The sequence below is a fragment of the Astyanax mexicanus genome, chromosome 16 (assembly GCF_023375975.1).
Source record: "Astyanax mexicanus isolate ESR-SI-001 chromosome 16, AstMex3_surface, whole genome shotgun sequence".
Classification (NCBI taxonomy): Eukaryota; Metazoa; Chordata; class Actinopteri; order Characiformes; family Acestrorhamphidae; genus Astyanax; species Astyanax mexicanus.
Genome location: NC_064423.1, coordinates 11,706,791 through 11,728,730, shown reverse-complemented (window position 1 = coordinate 11,728,730; position 21,940 = coordinate 11,706,791). Strand labels below are relative to the sequence as shown.

General features: G+C 36.4%; 3 protein-coding genes across 5 annotated transcripts in view; 1 reads left to right on the top strand and 2 right to left on the bottom strand.

Annotated features, from left to right (window-relative positions):
- The window catches only part of efl1 (elongation factor like GTPase 1), a 146,257-nt gene extending 140,410 nt beyond the window's left edge, over positions 1–5,847 (bottom strand). The window contains exons 1-7 of the mRNA XM_022669519.2: positions 5,687–5,847; positions 4,094–4,193; positions 3,933–4,000; positions 3,757–3,841; positions 3,240–3,373; positions 2,091–2,228; positions 530–762 (exon numbers count right to left, since the gene is read on the bottom strand). Of these exons, the coding sequence (XP_022525240.2) occupies positions 530–762; positions 2,091–2,228; positions 3,240–3,373; positions 3,757–3,841; positions 3,933–4,000; positions 4,094–4,184 (749 nt within the window). The 5' untranslated portion in view covers positions 4,185–4,193; positions 5,687–5,847. The remainder of the gene's footprint in view (positions 1–529; positions 763–2,090; positions 2,229–3,239; positions 3,374–3,756; positions 3,842–3,932; positions 4,001–4,093; positions 4,194–5,686) is intronic.
- Positions 543–16,709, top strand: saxo2 (stabilizer of axonemal microtubules 2). 2 transcript variants are annotated; one of them, XM_022669520.2, is made up of 5 exons: positions 543–677; positions 9,446–9,625; positions 11,522–11,724; positions 13,677–13,990; positions 15,988–16,709. In XM_022669520.2, the coding sequence occupies exons 2-5, from the start codon at positions 9,603–9,605 to the stop codon at positions 16,663–16,665; spliced, it is 1,218 nt and encodes a 405-aa protein (XP_022525241.1). In that variant the 5' UTR covers positions 543–677; positions 9,446–9,602; the 3' UTR covers positions 16,666–16,709. The 2 variants fall into 2 exon arrangements, with proteins under 2 accessions (XP_022525241.1, XP_007258202.3); XM_007258140.4 differs by lacking the exon at positions 543–677 and adding an exon at positions 6,722–7,104.
- A 3,085-nt stretch (positions 16,710–19,794) lies between these two features.
- adamtsl3 (ADAMTS-like 3) overlaps positions 19,795–21,940 on the bottom strand; it is a 214,658-nt gene continuing 212,512 nt past the window's right edge. For both annotated transcript variants that reach the window (XM_022669516.2, XM_049465585.1), the window contains exon 31: positions 19,795–21,894. In XM_022669516.2, the coding sequence (XP_022525237.2) occupies positions 21,782–21,894 (113 nt within the window). In that variant the 3' untranslated portion in view covers positions 19,795–21,781. The remainder of the gene's footprint in view (positions 21,895–21,940) is intronic.

Here is a 21,940-nt window from a genome sequence, read left to right as displayed (position 1 = left end):
ATAAAATATAAAAACCATCACTGATTGTGGAAACTTCACACTAGACCTCAAGCAGTTTGGACTGTGTTTCTCTCCACTCTTCCTCCAGACTCTGCTCCCTTGATTTACAAATTAAATCCAATATTTACTGATGATCAGTGATGGTTTGGAAAGACATGTCATCTGCTGGTGTTGATCCACTGTGTTTTATCAAGTCCAAAGTCAGCGCAGTGTTTTTTTCCGGAAAATCTTACAGTTATCTGTGGATTTCATATTCCAGCAGGACTTGGCACACTGCCCACACTGCCAAAAGTACCAACTGTTCTAATATAATATTCTAATTTCCTGAAACTCTGATTTTTGGGATTTCATTTTATGGCTGTAAGCCATAATCATTTACGCTTAAAATAGATCACTCTGTGTGTAATACATCTATATAATAGATGAGTTTCACATTTTAAACTGAATTACACAGAGATTTTGTGTGTGTGTGTGTGTGATTGTGTGTGTGTGGTTGTGTGTTTGCAAGGGAATAACACAGTGTGCACACCTGAACCCCCAGCTGTCGAAGGCGCTGGCGAACACCACGTTACCCTGGTCTGGGCTGAAGTACAGGTGTGAATCGTCTGTCTCCTCCAGACCGGCGCTCCAGTCGTAAACCTGCTCCCCTCCACTGAGTTCTGGAACCTCCCCCTCAGGTACCGCCCCCTCAAGCTCCGCCTCCTTCACTGCCCTCTCCTCCAGGACTTTAGAAGTGAACAGTGCACCTGTAACAGCGTTTACCTGCCACACAATAACACACAGGTCACTTACTGATAAACTATTTCTAGATGGATACAAAAAAATCAGAGCCCTACCAAAGAAGTGTGGAGCTACTTTGAGCTTGTTAAATTATTTCTTTGCATGAGCAACTCTATGCACCTATCACTAGCATTGTATTTCAGAATGCTGGGGGTGAATGGAGATGGGCTTAAAAAAATAACACAATCTCACCAGTTGTGACCAGATTTTGCACAGAACTATAATCAAGACCTGAACCCATTCCTAAATTGTACCACTTGTTTTCAAGTGTAACCCTTTTCTTTGGGCGCTAGAATGGAAAGAATGCATGACAAAATGTACAAAGGAACCATTTCTTTAACTTTAATCTCAACTTGATTGTAAGGATTTCTGAATTATAACTTAATTTTCTGAGTATAAAAAAGCATTTTCCCACCTGAAGTTGGTTTTTATGATCGGATCAGTTGATGAGTTTGTTTATTTGGAGAGTTTCTCCCTCTGTTCAGTTTGGTTTCACACAGGCATAAATCTAAACACACCAAAACATTCACCAATAAACCACGCGAGTACATTGTCTCCTCTGAGGTCAGAGCTGTCTGGCACGTGAGCAAGAAAGTAAATATAGTGAGAAGATTCTGTTTTCCAGCGTGTTTATCTGTGCAGTGTAAAGCTGCTTTAACACAGGACGCTGAATAATTCCCGCTGCGCTTTCAAACACAGTGTTTTTAACAAGATGAGCAGCACAGATTTCGTGGCTGCGAGCACTGAACACAGCACATACCTTGCTCTTAGTGTGCAAACAGAATGGAGCAGCAGCAGAGGTAGCGTTTGCTCATAGCAGTATATTAACTGGCTAATATAAAATAGATAAAACTGCGCCTTTAACTGAGCAGTATAGCTCAATTACAATGAAGTATATTTGATAGCTTGGTCGGACTGAGACCAGATTATGTTCTCACCACAAGTGAACCAATCCAAGAAATAAATCCTTGCGTTGGGTGAGGTAGACTATGGCCAAAGTTGTGGGTCAAGCTTGGTGGCGTAACTGATTTGCGTAAAAAAATAATAATAATGTTTTCTAATTACAAATTAGTTGCGTGTGTTAATGCCTTAATGTTGACAGGCCATGTTTCTTTTTTTAGAGATTATTAAATGGTTTAAGTAGAGTATGTGATAATTAAGCCACAAAATTAGCACCATGCTAACTGGTCTACATGCGCTTCAGGTACTTGTCAGCCACCTAAACCTCGTAAATCCACTACAGAACCGCAGAAGTAAACGTCTGGTAAAGTGCAGACTGTGTAGAGTATGAAGTTTGGACAGTGAATCACCTGTTCTAGAATTTTCTGCAGGTGGGTGTAGGCCTCTTGTGGACTCAGCTTGAGCTCTACAATCAACCGATCGATCTTATTAATAACGAGTACGGGTCGGATGTTCTCCAGCCACGCCTGCCGCAGCACTGCTTGAGTCTGGGGATGAAAAAAAATGAAGAAAAAAAATGAACAAAATTATAAAATGATATAAAACTGGAGATAAACTTGGTGGTTACAGTTCACATACTTGCCTATGTACTACGTGTGTTACTGCAGGCTTCCACTAAAGGAAGTAGCAGTGGCAAGGAAACAGTACCAGTCAAAAGTTAGGACACCCCTTCTTTTTCAGTGTTTTTTAAGGCACACATATGCAGGGGTTGGACAATGAAACTGAAACATCTGGTTTTAGACCACAATAATTTATTGTCTCGACGGACAGTTCTGGTGGAAACAGGAGAGTTGAGGTGCACATTGAATTCTGCCGTGGTTTTATGTTTTTGGATACAATCCGGGTTAGCTCCCGAACATCCCTTTCAGACAGCTTCCTCTTACAGCGTCCACAGTTAGTCCTGTTGGATGTGGTTCGTCCTTCTTGGTGGTATGCTGACATTACGCTAGATACCGTGGCTCTTGATATATCACAAAGACTTGCTGTCTTGGTCACAGATGCGCCAGCAAGACGTGCACCAACAATTTGTCCTCTTTTGAACTCTGGTATGTCACCCATAATGTTGTATGCATGCGATATTTTGAGCAGAACTGTGCTCTTACCCTGCTAATTGAACTTTCACACTCTGCTCTTACTGGTGCAATAATGTGTAATTAATGAAGATTGACCACCAGGCTGCTCCAATTTAGCCATGAAACCTCCCACACTAAAATGACAGGTGTTTCGTGCAATATCACCCACCCCTAATTATCACATTAGAGTATTACTTTTTGGCTGTTTTTAGCAAAAGAAAATTCATACTGTTGTCATTTCCCATTATATATCTACTAGAGACAGATTATATCTGTCCAGTATTATTCATTTTACTTTAATCCTGGATATATGGAGATTTTCTTTTTTGGTGTGGTTTCTGACACTATACATGTATAGAGTCAGAAACTACATCATTAAGTCAAAAATAAAAAGTCAAATTAAGTCAAAGTGGTCAGTGTATATACCTGAGGACATACTCCCTCTACAGCGTCCACCACAACGATAGCGCCGTCACACAGCCGCACCGCTGTGGACACTTCAGAGGAGAAATCCACGTGACCGGGAGAGTCGATCAAATTAATGAGGTATTCACTTTCTCCTGAGAACATAAAGCAAACACCAATCAGAACACAGCCATAATCAACACAGTCTGTGTAGTCATCACACTCAGAGGAAAGCACAGCGACACAGCTACAAATACATCAGCCAACAGACGCCTGTGTTGATCGATATTACATTGGGAGTGATGTGGGGAGAGAGCTCCATCCATCCACCCAGAGACAGTATGACCAATTGTCCTCTCTCAGACTCCAGCTGCTGATGCCAAACTGCATCCAGGATCTAACCAGCGATCCTCAGATCACAGCCGTTTTTTGCATTATTATTATTATTATTATTATTATTATTATTATTATTATTATTGTATTTTAGCACATATCCAACAGTGTGTATTGGTACTGTAGCAACTGTAACAATATGTACCTGATGTAAAGTGTAAAGAAATGGCGCTGGACTTCATAGTTATTCCCCGGATCTGCTCATCCTCCCGACTGTCCAGATACCTCATCTAAACATACAGGAACAAAAGTACATTACTACAAAAAAAACAACAAATACACAACTTCAGATTAGCTCAGTAATAACCATAATAACCTCACCTTTCCTGCTAATCGAGTGGAAATGATGCCATTGCTCGCAACCAAACAATCCGCCAGTGTCGTTTTTCCTGTCAACAGTAATCAAGAAGAAAAAAAGTGATTTACAAGTTATTTACCTAAAACACAACAAACAAGCTGCACACTGTCAAACCCAGTCTCACCATGATCAACATGAGCCAGAATACATATATTCCTAATATTGGAGGTCTTTTTCTGTAGTCTGATGAGCTTTTCCAGACTTGTGTGCCCCATTCTGATGATCTGCAATCAAACACACAATAACAGTACAACAATAAATCAGAGTTAATTATATAAAACCCAGGAAACAAAATCAATACTTTTAATACCCACTTTTAATAACTAATTTTACTACATGTGTAGTCATGTGACTCTGCCCCATCCAGTCTAAGACATGCAGCAACATGGAGGAGAACATTAAGCCATAATCTTGTACTAGGGCTAGGGCTAGGGCTGGGTATGATGCTTTATTTAGGTGCCGATACCCAAACAACACTTTTTTTCGCTACCTTTTTCTAAATTGTAACCAAAACATCCAAAAAAATTATAATTACTATTACACATCGTACTTATTTAACAGCCGATCTGAGTAATCTCATTCTCATACTGTCATCATGAGAGACTCCATCTTTTTGGATTTTGTTGGAACAAACAGTGGAGCAACACCAGTAGATGACATGACTCTCCAAACCATCACTGATTGGTGGAAACTTCACACTAGACCTCTACTCTTCCTCCTGGTCCCTTGATTTACAAATGAAATGTAAAATTTACTGATGATCAGTGATGGTTTGGAGATACATGTCATCTGCTGGTGTTTATCCACTGTGTTTTATCAAGCCTAAAATCAGTGCAGTGTTTCCCCAGAAAATCTTACAGCACGTCATGCTTTCCTCTGCTGACAGCTTTTATAGAGATGCAGATTTCATTTTCCAGCAGGATTTGGCACACTGCCCACACTGCCAAAAGTACCAATTGAGCTTATATACTATTCTAACTTTCTGAGACAATGATTTTTGGGTTTTCATTGTCTGTAATCCATAATCATCAACAATAACATAAATAAACACTTAAAATAAATCACTCTGTGTATTACATGTATATAATATGAGTTTCACTGAAATAAAGTAACTTTTCAATTATATTATATTTTTTGAGACACACTAGTGCCTACCTTTATTTAGCAATAGTCATATGGTAGTATTAGTACTATCAAAATACTTCACATATTAGCTTTATAAATGTTTAACCATAAGGAATGGCTAATATATCTCTCTAATTAATATTGTAAGTAGAAGTTTTAAACTCATTACCTGTCTGTTCATTTATGTAACTGTTCTGAGATCTTGTTAACATTAAGATCAACTAGTTTTAGTTCTGATCAGCAGCAGCAGCAGTTCATATGTCACTTTAATGCAGTTTAATACTGTTTATTATTATTATCTAACACTGTTTTTGTATCTTAGTCCTGCTGATAACTTGAATCAGGACAGACTCCCCAATATAAAGCACTTATTCAGACAAACACAGCACACTGAAGAGGTTACCTCCACACTGATCTGATGATTAATATTAATAAATAAATATATATTTACTGCACAGTGATTCTCCCAGCTGATGATTTATGCGATCAGGTGAAGCTGATTGACTGAACTGACAGTAACACTGCTCTACTCTAACACTCTCACAAAAACACACACTGCATCCCTCACACACAATCACACACACACACTTACCGATCTCTCACTGCAGCTCAACACTGAGCTACTACAGCTTCAGATAAACACGTGATCAAAACACAGCACAAAACTCCAGCTCAAAATAAAATGCTAGAAAACTTCAGCAAAACATCAAAGCATGTTGAAGTCCACGTGAATCCAGCAGCATTACGCGGGTTAAGCTACATTTTTCAAAATAAAAGACCTTAGCGACGGCAGTGACAGTAGGTGAAGTAGTGAGGTACTACTATTACTACTACTACTACTACTACTACTACTACTAATAATAATAATAATAATAATAATAATAATAATAGTAATAATAAACACTGTATTCTTCTTAATTGTCCTGTAAAAAGTCATTAAATAATATAAATGAATGCTATTTTCAATAATTGTGTTATTAATAACCAAAGTTTTTTTTAAATCATCGTTCATAGTTTTGTTCCACATCTAGTGCATTAAAAATCATTGCGGTTTTATTTGTATCGTTTGTATTAAAGTTTACTTGCAGTACTAAATATTTATTTAGTTATTTATTGCATTACATGTTGTTGATAATTTAAACAATATTTATTTAACAGTGACTAAAAGACGACGGTAAATGTCTAAATTTTAGCAATATAATAATAATAATAAGAAGAAGAAGAAGAGGATCATTCTTATATATTCTTCTTATTATTATTAGTAGTAGTATAATTATTCTTATTATTGTTATGTTATTAGTATTATCATTATTAAATTATTTTTATTACGAAATTAATAATGCACAGATACACTTCAGAGAAATAAAAATATAATACAAGTTTTTTAATGCAATTATTATTATTTTTTTATTTATTTATGTATTAATTAATTTATTTTTATTTATTATTTAAATACACAATCAACTTTAAATGAAAAGCTTTTATTTTAAAATCAAATTAGTAACGGTAACTCCTTTTGGGTTATGTTTCAAATTCAGCTATTGTCCCCTATATAGTAAAGTTTTGCTAGTGTGTATTTAATCAAAGTAGCTCGTCTGATCGGCTCACAATATGTCTTTGCTTTTCTCAATTTCTGACACTCTAATAAATGAATGGGGTCGAGGGGACGCTGTTGTTTTAAGCTGTTGAGCCTATACTGTAGTTGGTTCATTATGTAGTGAACGGAGAGTTGATTTGAGATGTACCCTTGAACGGACTCAGCAGGGGCCGCTGTTTCTCCTCCTCACTGGACAGAGTCTGACCTGCTGTTACTGGGAGACAGCTTTGTTTGGTGCCTTGGAAACTGGGGTTAGGGTTTGTGTGTGTGTGTGTGTGTCTGAGTGAGGAGTGTGTGTGAGAGAGAGAAAGAGAGAGAGGAGTGTGTGTGGTGTTTGACGGCGGGGGAAACTTATAAAAGAGATAGGTATTAAGAATGAAGCGGCTCTGTGTTTGTGAAATCTGTAACTGTGGGTAAGTGCTTAATGTTGTTTATTATTTGTTTACTAGGTTGTTTATTTTTGCATATATTGAAGTCAAGTAGGAAAATATATGAATAATTTACACTAGAGAGAGAGAGAAAGAATAGCAACATGCACCAAACACAAACTGAAAACTCAAAGCTTAAAGTTCAAAGCTAATAAATAAATAAAAATTTAGCTACAAATTTAGTTACAAAAATGTAATCAGTGAATTAATGTTCACAAGTAATTTTTTTAATGACAATAAAAAACAAAACAAAAAAAAGAACATTTAGTCGACATCAATCTTCCAATGTTACACTTCAGTTGCCCACTGCCCATACCCCGGTCTAATTTCCACACCCCAGGCTGCCAGGTATGGAACAGCATAGCGTGCTACTGCCTCAAGATCCGTCTCAAAAGGTCCATGATCGAGTATTTATCCGGTTGATCTGGTATACCGAAGGGGAAATTAAAACCAGTATGCATTTTTCACATACCACCATACCACTAGAGGCACTGCAAAGCACCGTGTAGCACCGAATAAGCAGATACAGCTTGCTAACTAATGCTAGCCAGTAGTAGTGTAACAGTACAGACGATTCAAGATTCGGTTCACACCTCATTATAAACCCCACAGTTCGGTAAGTTTTCAGTACAGTTGGTGGAAAAAATAAAGGCTGGGCATTCCGTATGACCTCACCTTTATTAACTTCATAATAACAATGTATCTTCATTATAACCATGTTTTGTTTTTTGAAAGGAATGTTGGAACAGGGCTCAAGCACTTTTGTTATTAAATGCTTGAAACCAGGGTCTCTCCTACTGTCATCATGAGAGGATCCACCTTTTAGATCTTGTTGGAACAAAACAAACAGTGAGCCTGATTGTGGTGCTTTATTAAGAACAAAAAAAACAACAGCATTACTTTAACTGATTAAACTACAAATCTTTTTTTCCCTAAGCATATTACTGGATGCATTTCAGTGTTTGAGTTGTTTTTAAGAAACATCAGCATTAGATTGTTTAAATTAAATTCTATTTGTGGTGTCAGTCATTTAAAAATGAATTCAAAATCATGATTCTTTTTTTTTAATGCTGGAATATTATTGTGTCCAGTATTATTGTGAGGGGACAGTAATAATAGTGTAGTGTGGTTTAGGTCTGGCAGACTGGATCATTTTAATCATCATTATAATAACTCAGAGAGAGAGAGAGAGAGAGAGAGAGAGAGAGAGAGTGAAACAGACAGACAGAGAGAGAGAGACAGAGAGACAGAAACAATGCGAGAGAGAGAGAGAGAGAGAGAGAGAGAGAGAAAGACACAGTATGAGCCCCTGGCCCTGCAGTCATATCTTCCAGTCAGAGCTAAACTTCAGCAACAGTGGTACAGCTATACTTTCCGGCTGCAACACTCTTGCGAACGTTAGTTCCGCATTAGGTTCATTGATTCCTCAATAGTCTGCCTCTACTGTGTATTCTGCGTGTGTTTTTGCGCAAACCGTACCGTGACGGTTCGTAAAGAATACATGTACCGTTACACCACTTCTAGCCAGTTAGCTTAACAATCTAACTCATTAGAGCGACGGTAGCTCAGGTCTGTCCTGCCTGGAATGAAATGAGAACAGCTCTGTATATGTGGAGCTCCTGCTGCTGTTCCTTGCAATATGAGTGTTTTTATGCGAATGAAATAGAAAAACAACAGCAAACAGCAATTATTCACTCAGAAAGAGAGGAATGAAATTACACAATCAATCCACAGCACAGAAAATACGTTCCTCTCGTTACCCAGACGAGCCCAGAATCAGTCCTGAGTACAGAAACATTTATTCAGCACAAGTGATAAAACTCCCTAAAACTCTGGATACAATATGAAAAAAGCTTCAAGAGGAACTATAACCCTTTTAAATGTATTAATACTGTAGCTTAAAGGAGAATAATCATGCACAATGTTTATTTTTTTACGAATTTTGCATACTATCTAAGACAATTTTACCTACCAACACTTAAAAAGAATGGTGCTGTTGCTTTTAGCTTTATTTAATTTGCATTGAGGAATGGTATAAACGTGGTATAAACTTACCAGGAGTACGCTGACCAGTTTTCAGCCTCACCCAAAAGACAACACCTTTGAGCTTCTAAAAATGTGGGCGTTCCCAAAGCTGCCCTCTAAATAACACGTTATTATCAGTCACTTTATCCTGTTGCTATCCTGTGACTTTTGGTGTGTCATTGTAAAACAGTGTAAAGCAGTTGCCTGTTGTCCACCCGACTGATCAGATAAATGATACTGATTTTAATTAAGTTAATAAGTATTAAAACTCGTGTTTCCCTCCAATCTGAATCTCCCACAGCCACCACCGCTGTCCTCACCAGCCCACAGTGCTGTACAGGAAGGGCAGTGAGGGGTATGCGGTGACAGAATACGTGGAGAAGTTTCCGGCCTATGAGAGCAGGCAGCCACCCAAGATCCTCAAACCCAAATATGAGTACACAGCAGACAGGGGCAAGATGGAGGGAACGACCACCTTCAAGTATGTGATTCTTTGATACTTATCTGTTTGTATATACAGTCATAGCCGGAAAAGTGAATTCATTTTTTTCCAGAAAATCAAGTATTTCTCCCAAGAAAATGATTGCAATTATATGTTTTGTTATATACAGGTTTATTTTCTTTGTATGTATTGGAGCAACACAAAAAGCCAAAATCCTTCTGGGAAAATGTCTTGTGGATAGATGAGACCAAGGGTAAAGCATATTGTTCTACTGTTTATCAAAAATGGAAGAAAAGAACACAGTGCCTACAGTCAAATATGGTGGAGGTTCAAATATGTTTTCAAGCGTCTTTGAGAATCTTGAAAAGTGCTATATAAATAAAATATATTTTTATTATTATTGCCAAAGGGTTTTGGGTCTCAGTGGAGGGGCAAATGTCAGAAAGCTGGGTGTGCATCCTAGGTCATGTGTCTTCCAGCAAGACAATGACCCCAAGCATTCTTTAAATAGCACCCAGAGATGAATGGAAACAAAGTGAGGGAGTGTACTAGGGTGACCAGCAGCGAGTGCAGATCTAAATCCCGTTGAACACCTGTTTAGAGATCCTAAACGTGCTGTTGAGAGAAGACACGTTTCTAATATGCGAGACCTGGAGCTGTTTGCAGAAGAAGATTGGACCGAAATTCCAGTAGGGAGGTGTAAAAAGCTTGTTGATGGTTATAGAAATTTTATCCAAAGGGTGTGCAAGATAAGGTTGGACTTGCCAATATTTTTGTCTGGCCCATTTTTGGAGTTTTTTTGCGAAATTGTATCAATTTGTTTTTTTTTTTTCTCTGTATTTTTGTAGTTCCAATACACACAAAGGTACGGAGCCCCTGAAGAAGCATGGTGTATTTGTTTACATAAAAAAAACAGTGGTGAACATCAGATAGTAAGTGGTGAGCACCAGATAGTAATTGGTGAGCACCACATATTAAGCGAGGAGCACCAAATACTATGTTATTAAAATCATATTTAATAAGCTGCCGTTTGTGTCATCTAATGTAGGATGCTTTTGCAAAGATCTAGCTGACCTAATGCTAGCTAAGTTAGCTTAGCGTAGAAGGCTTGCATTGCTCTCTGTACAATATAAGGTAGGCTTGGGTGAAAGAAGCCACTGTGTTTGGTGTTTGGTGTGTGTGTGTGTTTTTTGTGTGTATGTGTGTGTGTGTGTGTGTGTGTGTGTGTGTGTGCGTGTGTGTGTGTGTGTGCGCGTGCCAAAAAGCTTTTTCTAACATAGCTAGCTAAAACATTCCTCACTGAAATACAGTAAATAGCTTTAGCTAACATAACTTGCTAAAACGTATCTAACTGAAATGAAGTGGTTAGCATTAGCTAACATAGCTAGCTAAAACATATCTTACTGAAATAAAGTAATTAACATTAGCTAACACAGCTAGCTAAAACATTCCTCACTTTATTTTACTGTGGAATCTGTCAGTTTAAACTATAACTTGCTAGCTACCATTATCTGGTTCTTACCACTAAGTGTCTGGTGCTAACCACTTACTATCTGGTGCTCACCACTTTTTGTAATAAAAAAACCCACCATGTCTCTTCAGGGGATCTGTACAAAGGAAATAAACATGTGCAAAGCAAAAAAAAACTTAATATTTTTGTTTCTGCAAATATTTAATAGGTACAATTAAATGTATATATATATATAATACTTTTTATTGAGAAAAATAAACTTCTTTACATATAATTAGACATTTAAAATGAATTACATTTTCTTGAAATATCTGATAAACGTTGATTGTCTTTATTACTACTAATTACATTATATATTATAAAACATTTTGAGTGGAAATAAATAAGTGGGAGCAGAAGTTTAGTGTCTCTCAGAGCTGTGTTTGTACTGCTGTTCTGTCTCTGTTTGTTCCTGCATACCGCAGGTCTGATTTCATTCCGTATGAAGTCAGTCGGCGTCCTGGGAAACAGCAGGCCGAGTACCAGCCAAACCCTGGCGAGATTGACCTGGGAACCACCTACAAACAGGACTTCAACCCCTACCAGCTTCAACCTGTGACTCCACTAAAGCCCAAAGTGATGATACGACCCACCAGCGGCAAACTGAACGCAGTGCCCACCTACAAAGGTAATGAGGGTGCACGACCGCCAGTACATAAATCATTATTATACAATATTAACATAGTTTTACTGTTTTTTTGTGGTAGTAGAAGAAATAATAGTATTGTTATTGTTAGTAAAATTACTAGTAATATAAATAGCAAGTGTAGTAGTTAAAGTAGTTAGTAGTAAAAGTTATTGTAGTAGTATTAGTAGAAATAGTAATAGTAAAACAAATAGAAGTAAAGAAGTAGAAGTAGTAGAAGAAGTACTAGTTAAAGAAATAGGAAAAGCAGTAGTAGAAATGGTAGTAACATGAGTACTAATAATAGATATAGTAGTAGTAGTAGCAGCAGTAGGTGTAGTATAAGAAGTGGTAGTTATTTAATAGTAGTAGTGGAATTGGATGTTGTAGAAGTAAGATTAGAAATAGTAATACTAGTAAAATGATAGAAATAGTAATAATATATTTGGAAGAGGTACTACAAGTAGAAGTGTTTATTATGTAATAGTATATGTAACAAAAGTAGTAGTGGATCTAGTAATAGCAATAGTAAAAGTGATAGGAGTAATAACAATAGCAGTTATAGAAGTAGAATTTAGATCTATTAGAAGTAACAGTAGTAAACTAATAATAGTAAGTTTAGTAGTAGTAGCAGTGGTAATTGTAGTAATAATAGAAGTAAAATAGTAATAGATTTAGTAGTAGTACTATTAGAATTGTTAGTAGTATTAATAGTAGAAATAGCAGAAGTAGTGATATATTAATATATTTAGTTGAAGTAGTAGTAGTAGTGTAAATAGTAGTAATAGAAGTATAACATTTACTAGGAGAAGTACATTTATTATGAGAAAAAAATGCAATAATGTATTAGTAGTACTACTAGAATTGCTTGTAGTGTTAATAGAAATAGTAGTAAAAAAAGTAGCAGTAATAATAATAAATGTAGTAGAAGTGGTAGTAGTTGTATTACTAGTAGACATAGTAGTAATAGAAGTAAAAAGTAGTAATAGTACATGTAGTAGGAGAAGTAGTAGTAGAAATGGTGGTAATAGACGTAAAAGAAGTAGTAGTTTTAATATTAGTGGTATAAGTAGAAGTAGTAATTGATTTATTAGTAGTATTAGTAGAATTTTTTAGTAGTATTCATTAGTAGAAAAGTAGTAATAGAATTAGAAGTAGTCATAAATTTAGTAGTAGTAGTAGTAGTACTAGTAGAATTGCTATTAGTATTAATAGTAGAAACAGTAGTTAAGTAGTAATAGTATAGTAAAAAATAGTAGAGTAAAAGTAGTAATAGTAGATGTAATGGTAGAAGTAGTGGTAGTAGTAGTGTAAATAGTAGTAATAGAAGTATAATATTTACTAGGAGAAGTACTTTTATTAGAAGAAAAAGTTGCAATAGATGTATTAGTAGTACTACTAGAATTGCTAGTAGTGTTAATAGAAATAGTAGTAAAAAAAGTAGCAGTAATAATAATAAATGTAGTAGAAGTGGTAGTAGTTGTATTACTAGTAGACATAGTAGTAATAGAAGTAAAAAGTAGTAATAGTACATGTAGTAGGAGAAGTAGTAGTAGAAATGGTGGTAATAGACGTAAAAGAAGTAGTAGTTTTAATATTAGTGGTATAAGTAGAAGTAGTAATTGATTTATTAGTAGTATTAGTAGAATTTTAGTAGTATTAATAAGTAGAAAAAGTAGTAATATAATTAGAAGTAGTCATAAATTAAGTAGTAGTAGTAGTACTAGTAGAATTGCTATTAGTATTAATAGTAGAAACAATAGTAGAGTAAAAAATAGTAGAGTAAAAGTAGTAATAGTAGAGTAATGGTAGCAGTGGTGGTAGTAGTAGTGGTAGTAGAAAAGGTAGGAGTAGTAAAATGGGCATTACTGGCATTTACAATATTAGCCCATTTCTGATTCAGCAACTAACTTGTTTAGTTTTTTGTTTATTGATTTATTTATTTTTTTCTCCAGAGGACTTTCGTGCATGGGAAATCCCCAAGCGGGAGCTGAGCAAACCAGACGAGACCTACCATCCACCTCCTGGGAAGTTTGGGAACACCACAACGTTCCAGGATGACTTTGTTCCGAGAGGCCCGGTTCTTAGAGAGAGCTTTAAGCCTTTAAATGTAGCCAAACAGAACGATGCTCCTTTTGAGGGCGTGACCAGTAACCAGCTCTCCTACATCCCTCACCCTGTGGAGGCTCGCTTTATCAAAGCCCCAGAGGAGTACAAACCCAGCAGCCAGCCCTTCCAGGACCTGACCACACACCGGAAGGACTACCAGGTAGGAGAAGAGTCTGTGGCCAACTTTAAATGCTTTAATTCATTAATTCATGATCAGATACACATACAGACAGTACTAGTCTAGCACCTCGCCTTTGATATAAACACTCAAACTGACCAACAGCACCACAGCTAGCCTCTCTCACTCCAGTTTAACCAGTTTAAACAGTGTCTGATTAACAGCCTACAGCATTTACTTACTAAATAAAAAAAGGTATTTGGACTATAACATGCGATATTGATAAGCAGGTCTATTTTCATACATAAGGCGCACTAAATAACAAGGTGCATTAAGGATTTCTACAAAGGCAAAGGTAGCGCAAACAAAGACACGGTCCACACAAATTAGCCCAGTGATTCGAAAACATGCATTATTACACACATTATCAGCCACCAATATCACATTAAGAGTTGTTATTTTTAAATAAAAGATTATGTATATATTTATTTTTCATTTTCTTTTAAACTGAATATTAGTCTACACACATTTCTCTCCTGAAAACTGTTATTTGGGTGAGTAAATTGCTTCTTTTTTGTCACAGCAAGCTTAGATTTCCAATGTTTTGACTGAAATGGCCGATTATAGATTTTTGAGTTCCGTGCATCACATAAAATTGGTTTGAGGTCAGTAAGCAAGTAAGCACAACCAATCTTTCATATAGGATAAGAAGGCATACTGTAATTTTTGAGAACATAAAATGTTAGATTTTAAGTGTGTGCCTTTTAGTCTGAAAAATACGATTATTATGTGTGCATGCCTGCGGCCAGTGCGTGGCAGCAGAGAGAAAAAAGTGATTGTACAGTATTTCTTAAAATTTAATTTAAAAGTTAATGACCTACTTTCTTAGATTCGAACATAGTTCAGCTTATCAGGAATGTTCGTTTAAAAACGCCTAAAAAATAAATAATAAATACAGCTATAGAATTTTTTTTTTTTTTTTTTTTTTTTTTACCAAATAAAAAAAACATCTGGAATATAATCAGGAGGAAGATGGATGATCACAAGCCATCAAACCAAACTGAACTGCTTGCATTTTTGCACCAGGAGTGCAGGCATAAAGTCATCCAAAAGCAGTGTGAAAGACTGGTGGAGGAGAACATTCCAAGATGACTGAAAATTGTGATTAAAAAAACAGGGTTATTCCACTAAATACTGATTTCTGAACTTTTCTTATTTTTTCTTTCAATTATTTGCCTTGTTTTTTTGTTATTTCAGACATTTCTCATTTTCTTCAAATAAGTGTTCTAAATAACAATATTTTTATTTGGAATTTGGGAGAAAATAAAACAACAATGTTTATTTTACTCAAACACAGACCTGTAAATAGCAAAATTTAGAGAAACTGATTCAGAAACCGAAGTGGTCTCTTTTCATTTTTCCAGATCTGAATTATATATAATAAAATATTTTTTTTATATATATATATATAGTATATATTCTATGGAAGCCCATTTCCGCCACCTGAAGAAAAAAAAACGTCCTCAACTAAGTCATAATTATGAGATAGAAAAGTCATAATTATGGGATAGTAAGTCATAATTATGAGATAGTAAGTCATAATTATGAGATAAAAAAGTCATAATTATGAGATAGTAAGTCATATCTATGAGATAAAAAGTCATCTCATAATTATGACTTTCTATCTCATAATTATGACTTTCTATCTCATAATTATGACTTAGTATCTCATAATTATGACTTTCTATCTCATAATTATGACTTTCTATCTCATAATTATGACTTTTTGTCTCATAAATATGACTTACTATCTCATAATTATGACTTTTCTATCTCATAATTATGACTTAGTATCTCATAATTATGACTTTTTGTCTCATAAATATGACTTACTATCTCATAATTATGACTTTTCTATCTCATAATTATGACTTAGTTGAGGACGTCTTTTTTTTCTTCAGGTGGCGGAAATGGGCTTCCATAATATTCTATATTGCATTATATTCATAATTCGTTGTGATCTACTCTTATATCTACAGGGCATTTCAGGGCCGATGCCCAAAAGCTTCAAACCTGAACGAGTCAAGATAAGCTCTGAAGCCCCGTTTCAAAGCAGCACCGAGTTCCGCGAGCGCTTCCAGCAGTGGCCAGTCTCTCTCCCACAGGTCCACAAGTCAGTGGAGTACGTGAGTCCCACTGCAGACATGGATTTAACCACCACCACCAAAACCACCTACATCAAGCACAAAGTCCAGCCCTTCATTTCCATCAAGCCTTTCCCGAAGCCCAACCGCTCCCCTGCTCCCTTTCACTCCAACACCACCATGAAGGACGACTTCAAGCCCTGGGTCACGGCTCGGCGCCTCAGCACCTTCCACAAGCCCGAGGAGATCCAGAGAGCCAGCGGGAAGATGGAGGACCTCACCACCTTCAGGGCTCACTTCATCCAGCACCCGCTGCAGCCTAACATCAGCTACAAGCCTGCGGCAGCCCCCCCGAGAACCGACGTCCCCCTGGAGGAAAGCACCAGTTACCGCACCGACTTCACCCCCAAGAAGGTCAGCGTGTGTCCGGCCAGCTTCGAGTCTCCGCCCGGTTTCATCTTCCAGAACAGCGATGAGAGAGGGCACAGGTTCTTCCGCAGGGTGTCGGACCAAGACAAGATCCAGGTCCAGCTGCAGGTCCAGGCTCCGAACGCTGTGGCTGTGATGTCTTAAGCTGAGTTTAGTCAATTTTAGTGAACATTAAAAACTTAATATCTCGGGATCTTTATTTTACGGGTCTGGGTAGGGTCACACCCAATGATTATTTCATTTAATGATCAATCTAATGATTATTTTTATTTTGAAGATTAATCTAAAGATCATTTAGCACTTATTCTAAAGCGACTTGTCTGCGTATTCTCAATTGAAACAGTGTCACCTTTATAATACCAAAAAATGTAATATTTAATATTTATCTTAATATTTAAATATACAGCTCTGGAAAAAAATAGTTTCTGAATCAGTTTCTCTGATTTTGCTATTTATAGGTATATGAGTAAAATGAACATTGTTGTTTTATTCTATAAACTACAGACAACATTTCTCCCAAATTCCAAATAAAAATATTGTCATTTAAGCAAATTGAGAAATGGCTGAAACAACAACAAACAATTCAGAGCTTTCAGACCTCCAATAATGCAAAGAAAACAAGTTCATATTCATACAGTTTTAAGAGTTCAGAAATCAATATTTGGTGGAATAACTCTGGTTTTCATGCATCTTGGCATGTTCTCCTCCACCAGTCTTACACACTGCTTTTGGATAACTTTATGCCTGCACTCCTGGTGCAACAATTCAAGAATTTCAGCTTTGTTTGATGGCTTGTGATCATCTCAGAGAAACTCATCATTTGTAAGTGGTCTCCTATTGTTTTTTCAGAGCTGTATTTTAAAAATCATCTTTTCTTAAAAACACATCATGCACTTCATCGCATTATTTTACACCAAAAAATACCTCAGTGTTGAGTATTATGGCCTTATAACACACCCTTCGTAAATCGCGTTGCCATGCTGTCTTACACCCCGTCAACAGTTTATTTTTACGCCTTGTGCCCACACTATTAAAATACAAGTGGAGTTTTTTTCCATATACAGTACAGGCCAAAAGTTTGGACACACCTTCTCTTTTTCAATGCGCTTTCTTTATTTTCATGACTATTTACATTGTAGATTCTCACTGAAGGCATCAAAACTATGACTAAACACGTGTGGAGTTTTATTTAATTATAGCAAATAACTGAAAAAAACTTTTTTATATTCTAGTTTCTTCAAAATAGCCACCCTTTGCTCTGATTACTGCTTTGCACACTCTTGGCATTATTCTCTCAATGAGCTTCAAGAGGTGGTCATCTGAAATGGTTTTCCAACAGTCTTGAAAGAAGGAGTTCCCAGAGGTGTTTATTAGCACATGTTGCTCCTTTGCCTTCTTCACTCTGTGGTCCAGCTCACCCCAAACCATCTGGATTGGGTTCAGGTCCGGTGACTCTGGAGGTCAGGACATTTTTTGTTAAGTACAAAACTCTACATGTGTTAATTCATAGTTTTGACGCCTTCAGTGAGAATCTACAATGTAAATAGTCATGAAAATAAAGAAAACGCATTGAATGAGAAGGTGTGTCCAAACTTTTGGCCTCTACTGTATATCTACTGTATATCGACACTGGTCTGGAAGTGAGGTGTGTTCAGGTAAATATCTGGTGTGTTTCTATCTTGGCGATGGGAAAAACAGACGCGCCACTGACTGATTAAAACCCTGACAACAGTCGGCACCCCAATCCTGTCTTAGCCATGCAGGAACGCCATTTGCCTCTTAAAGGGAATGACAACTGACACACAGATTGGTTTATTTTATGTTACGCCCAAAACACACCCATGATTAATTAAGAGAATTAGTTCATGCCTTTTGCGCATTTTGCCCTCACGAGACCAAAGACACACCGACACGCCCTAAATCAAAATGCTTGATGCTTAATTGACCGATGAACAATAGATCGCTAAAATAGGGCCTTTAAGGTCAAAGTTTAAAATTGTTTTAATGTGGGATAACCATGGTAATACTGTAGTTAAGATAATAATTGGTAGATCTACTGTTTTTTTTTTTTTAATTTATGAGCAGTGCTACACATAACAGTAGCCCAATAAAAAATATATGGAATTATTTAGTAAACAAAAAAGTGTTTATAGCGCTATTTAAGTAATGTTTTATTCCATATACTTGCAAAAACTACTCAACTACTCAAGTGAAGAAAAAAATATATTAAGGAATGAAAGTCAGTCAATCCGCAAAAAAATAAAAGTGTCCTCAAGTGTAGTCACAAAGACCAATAAAAACCTTATGATGAAACTGGCTCTCATCAGGACTGTCCCAGTAAAGGAAGAGCAAGAGTTACCTCTGTTGCACTGTCAGACCAGTCGAATATCATTGAAAAGTTACTTTACTTCAGTAATTTAGTTAAAAATATAAAACTATATATTATATAGATGTATTACACACAGTGATCTATATAAAGCGTGTTTTTATTTTATTATACATGATTTTGGCTTACAGCCTATAAAAACCCAGAAGTAAGTATATATAAGAATATTATAGTATTAAACAAAAATAAATAAATAAATAAATAAGACCAATTGGTACTTTTGGCAGTGTGGGCCAAGTAGAGTGCCAAGTCCTGCTGGAAAATGAAATCCTCATCTTCATACAAATTGTCAGCAGAGGGAAGCATGAAGTGCTGTGAGGCAACTTTTATGCAGATACGTATTTCTTTTTCCAGCAGGATTTGGCACACTGCCCACACTGCCAAAAGTACCAATTGGTCTTATAGAATATAAAGATTTTCTGAGACACTGATTTTTGGGATTTCATTGTTTTAAAATAGATCACTCTGTGTGTAATACATCTATATAATGTATGAATTTCACATTTTGAACTGAATTACTGAAATAAAGTAACTTTTTAATGATATTTCTTTTTATTTATTTTTTTTGAGATGCACCTGCACATCTGCTGCACAGGATAAGATCATCAGAACTACCAGAAACTACAAGTTAACAGAGTATTTAGGTTTGTTTTACACTTTTAAGTTACTACATGATTTCTTGTGTTCCTCCATAGTCTGGATGATTTCAGTATTCATTTATAATGTAGGAAAATAAATAAATAAATAAAAACATTGAATAAATACATGTGTCCCCACATACAGTACATATCCTGCAGTTGAGTACAGCTTTCTTTAGCTATCCTGTCCTATGACTTTTGGCATGTCTGTGAATAGGACAGAAATAATAAATGAGAGAAACAAACAGGTCATAAAAGTGTATTTATTGTTTTTACACTGTAACACAGAGAAGGGTGTATAATGTTTTATTTCCATACAGTCTTTCTTTCTCTCTCTCTCTCTCTCTCTCTCTCTCTCTCTTTCCTCTCCTCCAACACAAGCCAAGCACTCCATCACTCCCACTCTCCCGGACAAGATCATACCCATCAGTAGCATCAGTGACACACTGCTGGATTTCTGTACATCCAACGTCAAAATGAGGGGCTGTTCTTAGTCAACCATTTGAAAACGTATTTAAAATGCATGCGTATAAATACAGTAGAACATGATACTCAACTCACGGGTTTGCCACGCCAACAAGTGCTAAATGATTCCTCTCCTTTTTTTATTATTATTTTTTTTTTTTATCTTAAATATGGATTACAATGTAAACTAAACTGCGAAATAAGAAAATAAAGTCCAAAAATCTCTACACTCAATGTACAATATTGCACTTTAAAAACACTTTATATACAAGAAATATTTTACAATGCAGCACGGTTGGTTGAAAAAAAAAAAAAACACACACAAGCACACACACTCATACACACTTGCACACAAAAAACACACACGAAAAGTACATCTGAAAAAAGGCTTTAGCATCTCGACTGGAGAAACAACGAAACAACACAAATGTGTGCTCAGGGCAGCATCAACCCTTCAATCAAATACGTAAAAAAACATGTTTTTAAAGAGAAACTCCAGCATTTCTCAAGCATCCGAATCTCTGTTCAACTTAAATAATTAATGTAGCAAAAGATCTAATTAATTGTACTTTTCAATGTTTCATGTTAGTAGTGTAGGAAAAAATAATATATTTAACTATTGTAAGTTAATTTTATCTTTTTTTAATCTAGTTTGTAAGTAAAGATTGGTGTCAGACAGTGGTTTATTTTAGTGTTGTGTTTAAGCCCCGCCCACCAGATAGCAGCGTTATACTACTCTATTATTAGATTGGAGAAAAATGGAGAAATCACGCAACGCTGATGAACCTTCCCAGGAGTGATCGGTCAATCAAAATTACTCTAAAAGGGCGTGGACAACTCATCCAGGAGGTCACAAAAGAACCCAGAACAACATTTAAAGAACTGCAGGTCTCACTTACCTCAGTTAAGATCAGTGTTAATGATTCAATAATAAGAAAAAAGTTTGGTCAAAAAGTTTAGCACAAACAAGTTATTAGGCTTAGAGGGCAAAATCTTAAATAAATAAAATTATTATTTACCCAGGTTATATTTGTTTGATATTAAATTTAGCTTGATAAAAATCTTTAGAGGGCAAATTCTTACAAATTTCACACACTCAACTCACTGAACTGTGATGAGTGGAAAATTGCAGTGTGTGTTTAATACAGATGCATCAGATTAGCAGAGGTTAGCTCGAATGCTGGAGTTTCTCTTTTTGTAATGTAATATTTATACAGCTTTTAATCAAAACATCAAAAAGGAAAATAAAGCCAGACTGTTCCACTCTTCACTTCATATTTTACAGTCCGTATTACTGATATATTTAATATCAGTACACTATGTACACTTCAACTGCACTCACTTCAGTGTTCCTTCACATGAATCGTGAATGGTCCAGCAGTGTTCCCCGTCTCCTCCCCCAGTCAGTAAAGCTATAGCAATAATAAACACAGATCTGATTTAATTTAATACGCACGTATACTGGTGATAGGCTGATAATGAACAGGATAAACTGTAGTCCGGAGGGGAAAGAGAGAGAGAGCTGGTTTAGTGCTTTTCTCTCCATCAGTGATGAACCCAAATTGTCTTTCATGTCCTCTACAGTCTCCCAGCCCCGAGTACCAGTCAGATCCATTCAGTCCAAACGTAGTGCATCCATAATCCATAAACACGCAGCCGTGTGCAGAAACAGCAGCACAGCAACTCAACTGTTCCCTCAGTCAGTCAGCAAACTCCTGCAGTTTTATCCAGATAAAGATGATTCTGCTTTCTGCAGTTCTGTTACTGGTCACTAGATGGTGTCCGGTGAGCAGGATTGGCAGCAGCGCTGCATGTACGGCTCCACCAGGCAGAGTCTGAGCCGCTTCACCACCGCGCAGTAATGCGTTGTGTCCTTACACTCACCTGTACGAAACAGCAGCAGTAACACAGGAGATTAGAGCAGTCCTCA

Coding starts and splice junctions, on each gene's coding strand:
- saxo2 (XM_007258140.4), top strand. CDS start 7,067: ATGAAGCGGCTCTGTGTTTGTGAAATCTGTAACTGTGG. Junction 9,626..11,521: donor GAGGGAACGACCACCTTCAA/GTATGTGATTCT, acceptor TGCATACCGCAG/GTCTGATTTCATTCCGTATG. Junction 13,991..15,987: donor CACACCGGAAGGACTACCAG/GTAGGAGAAGAG, acceptor TTATATCTACAG/GGCATTTCAGGGCCGATGCC.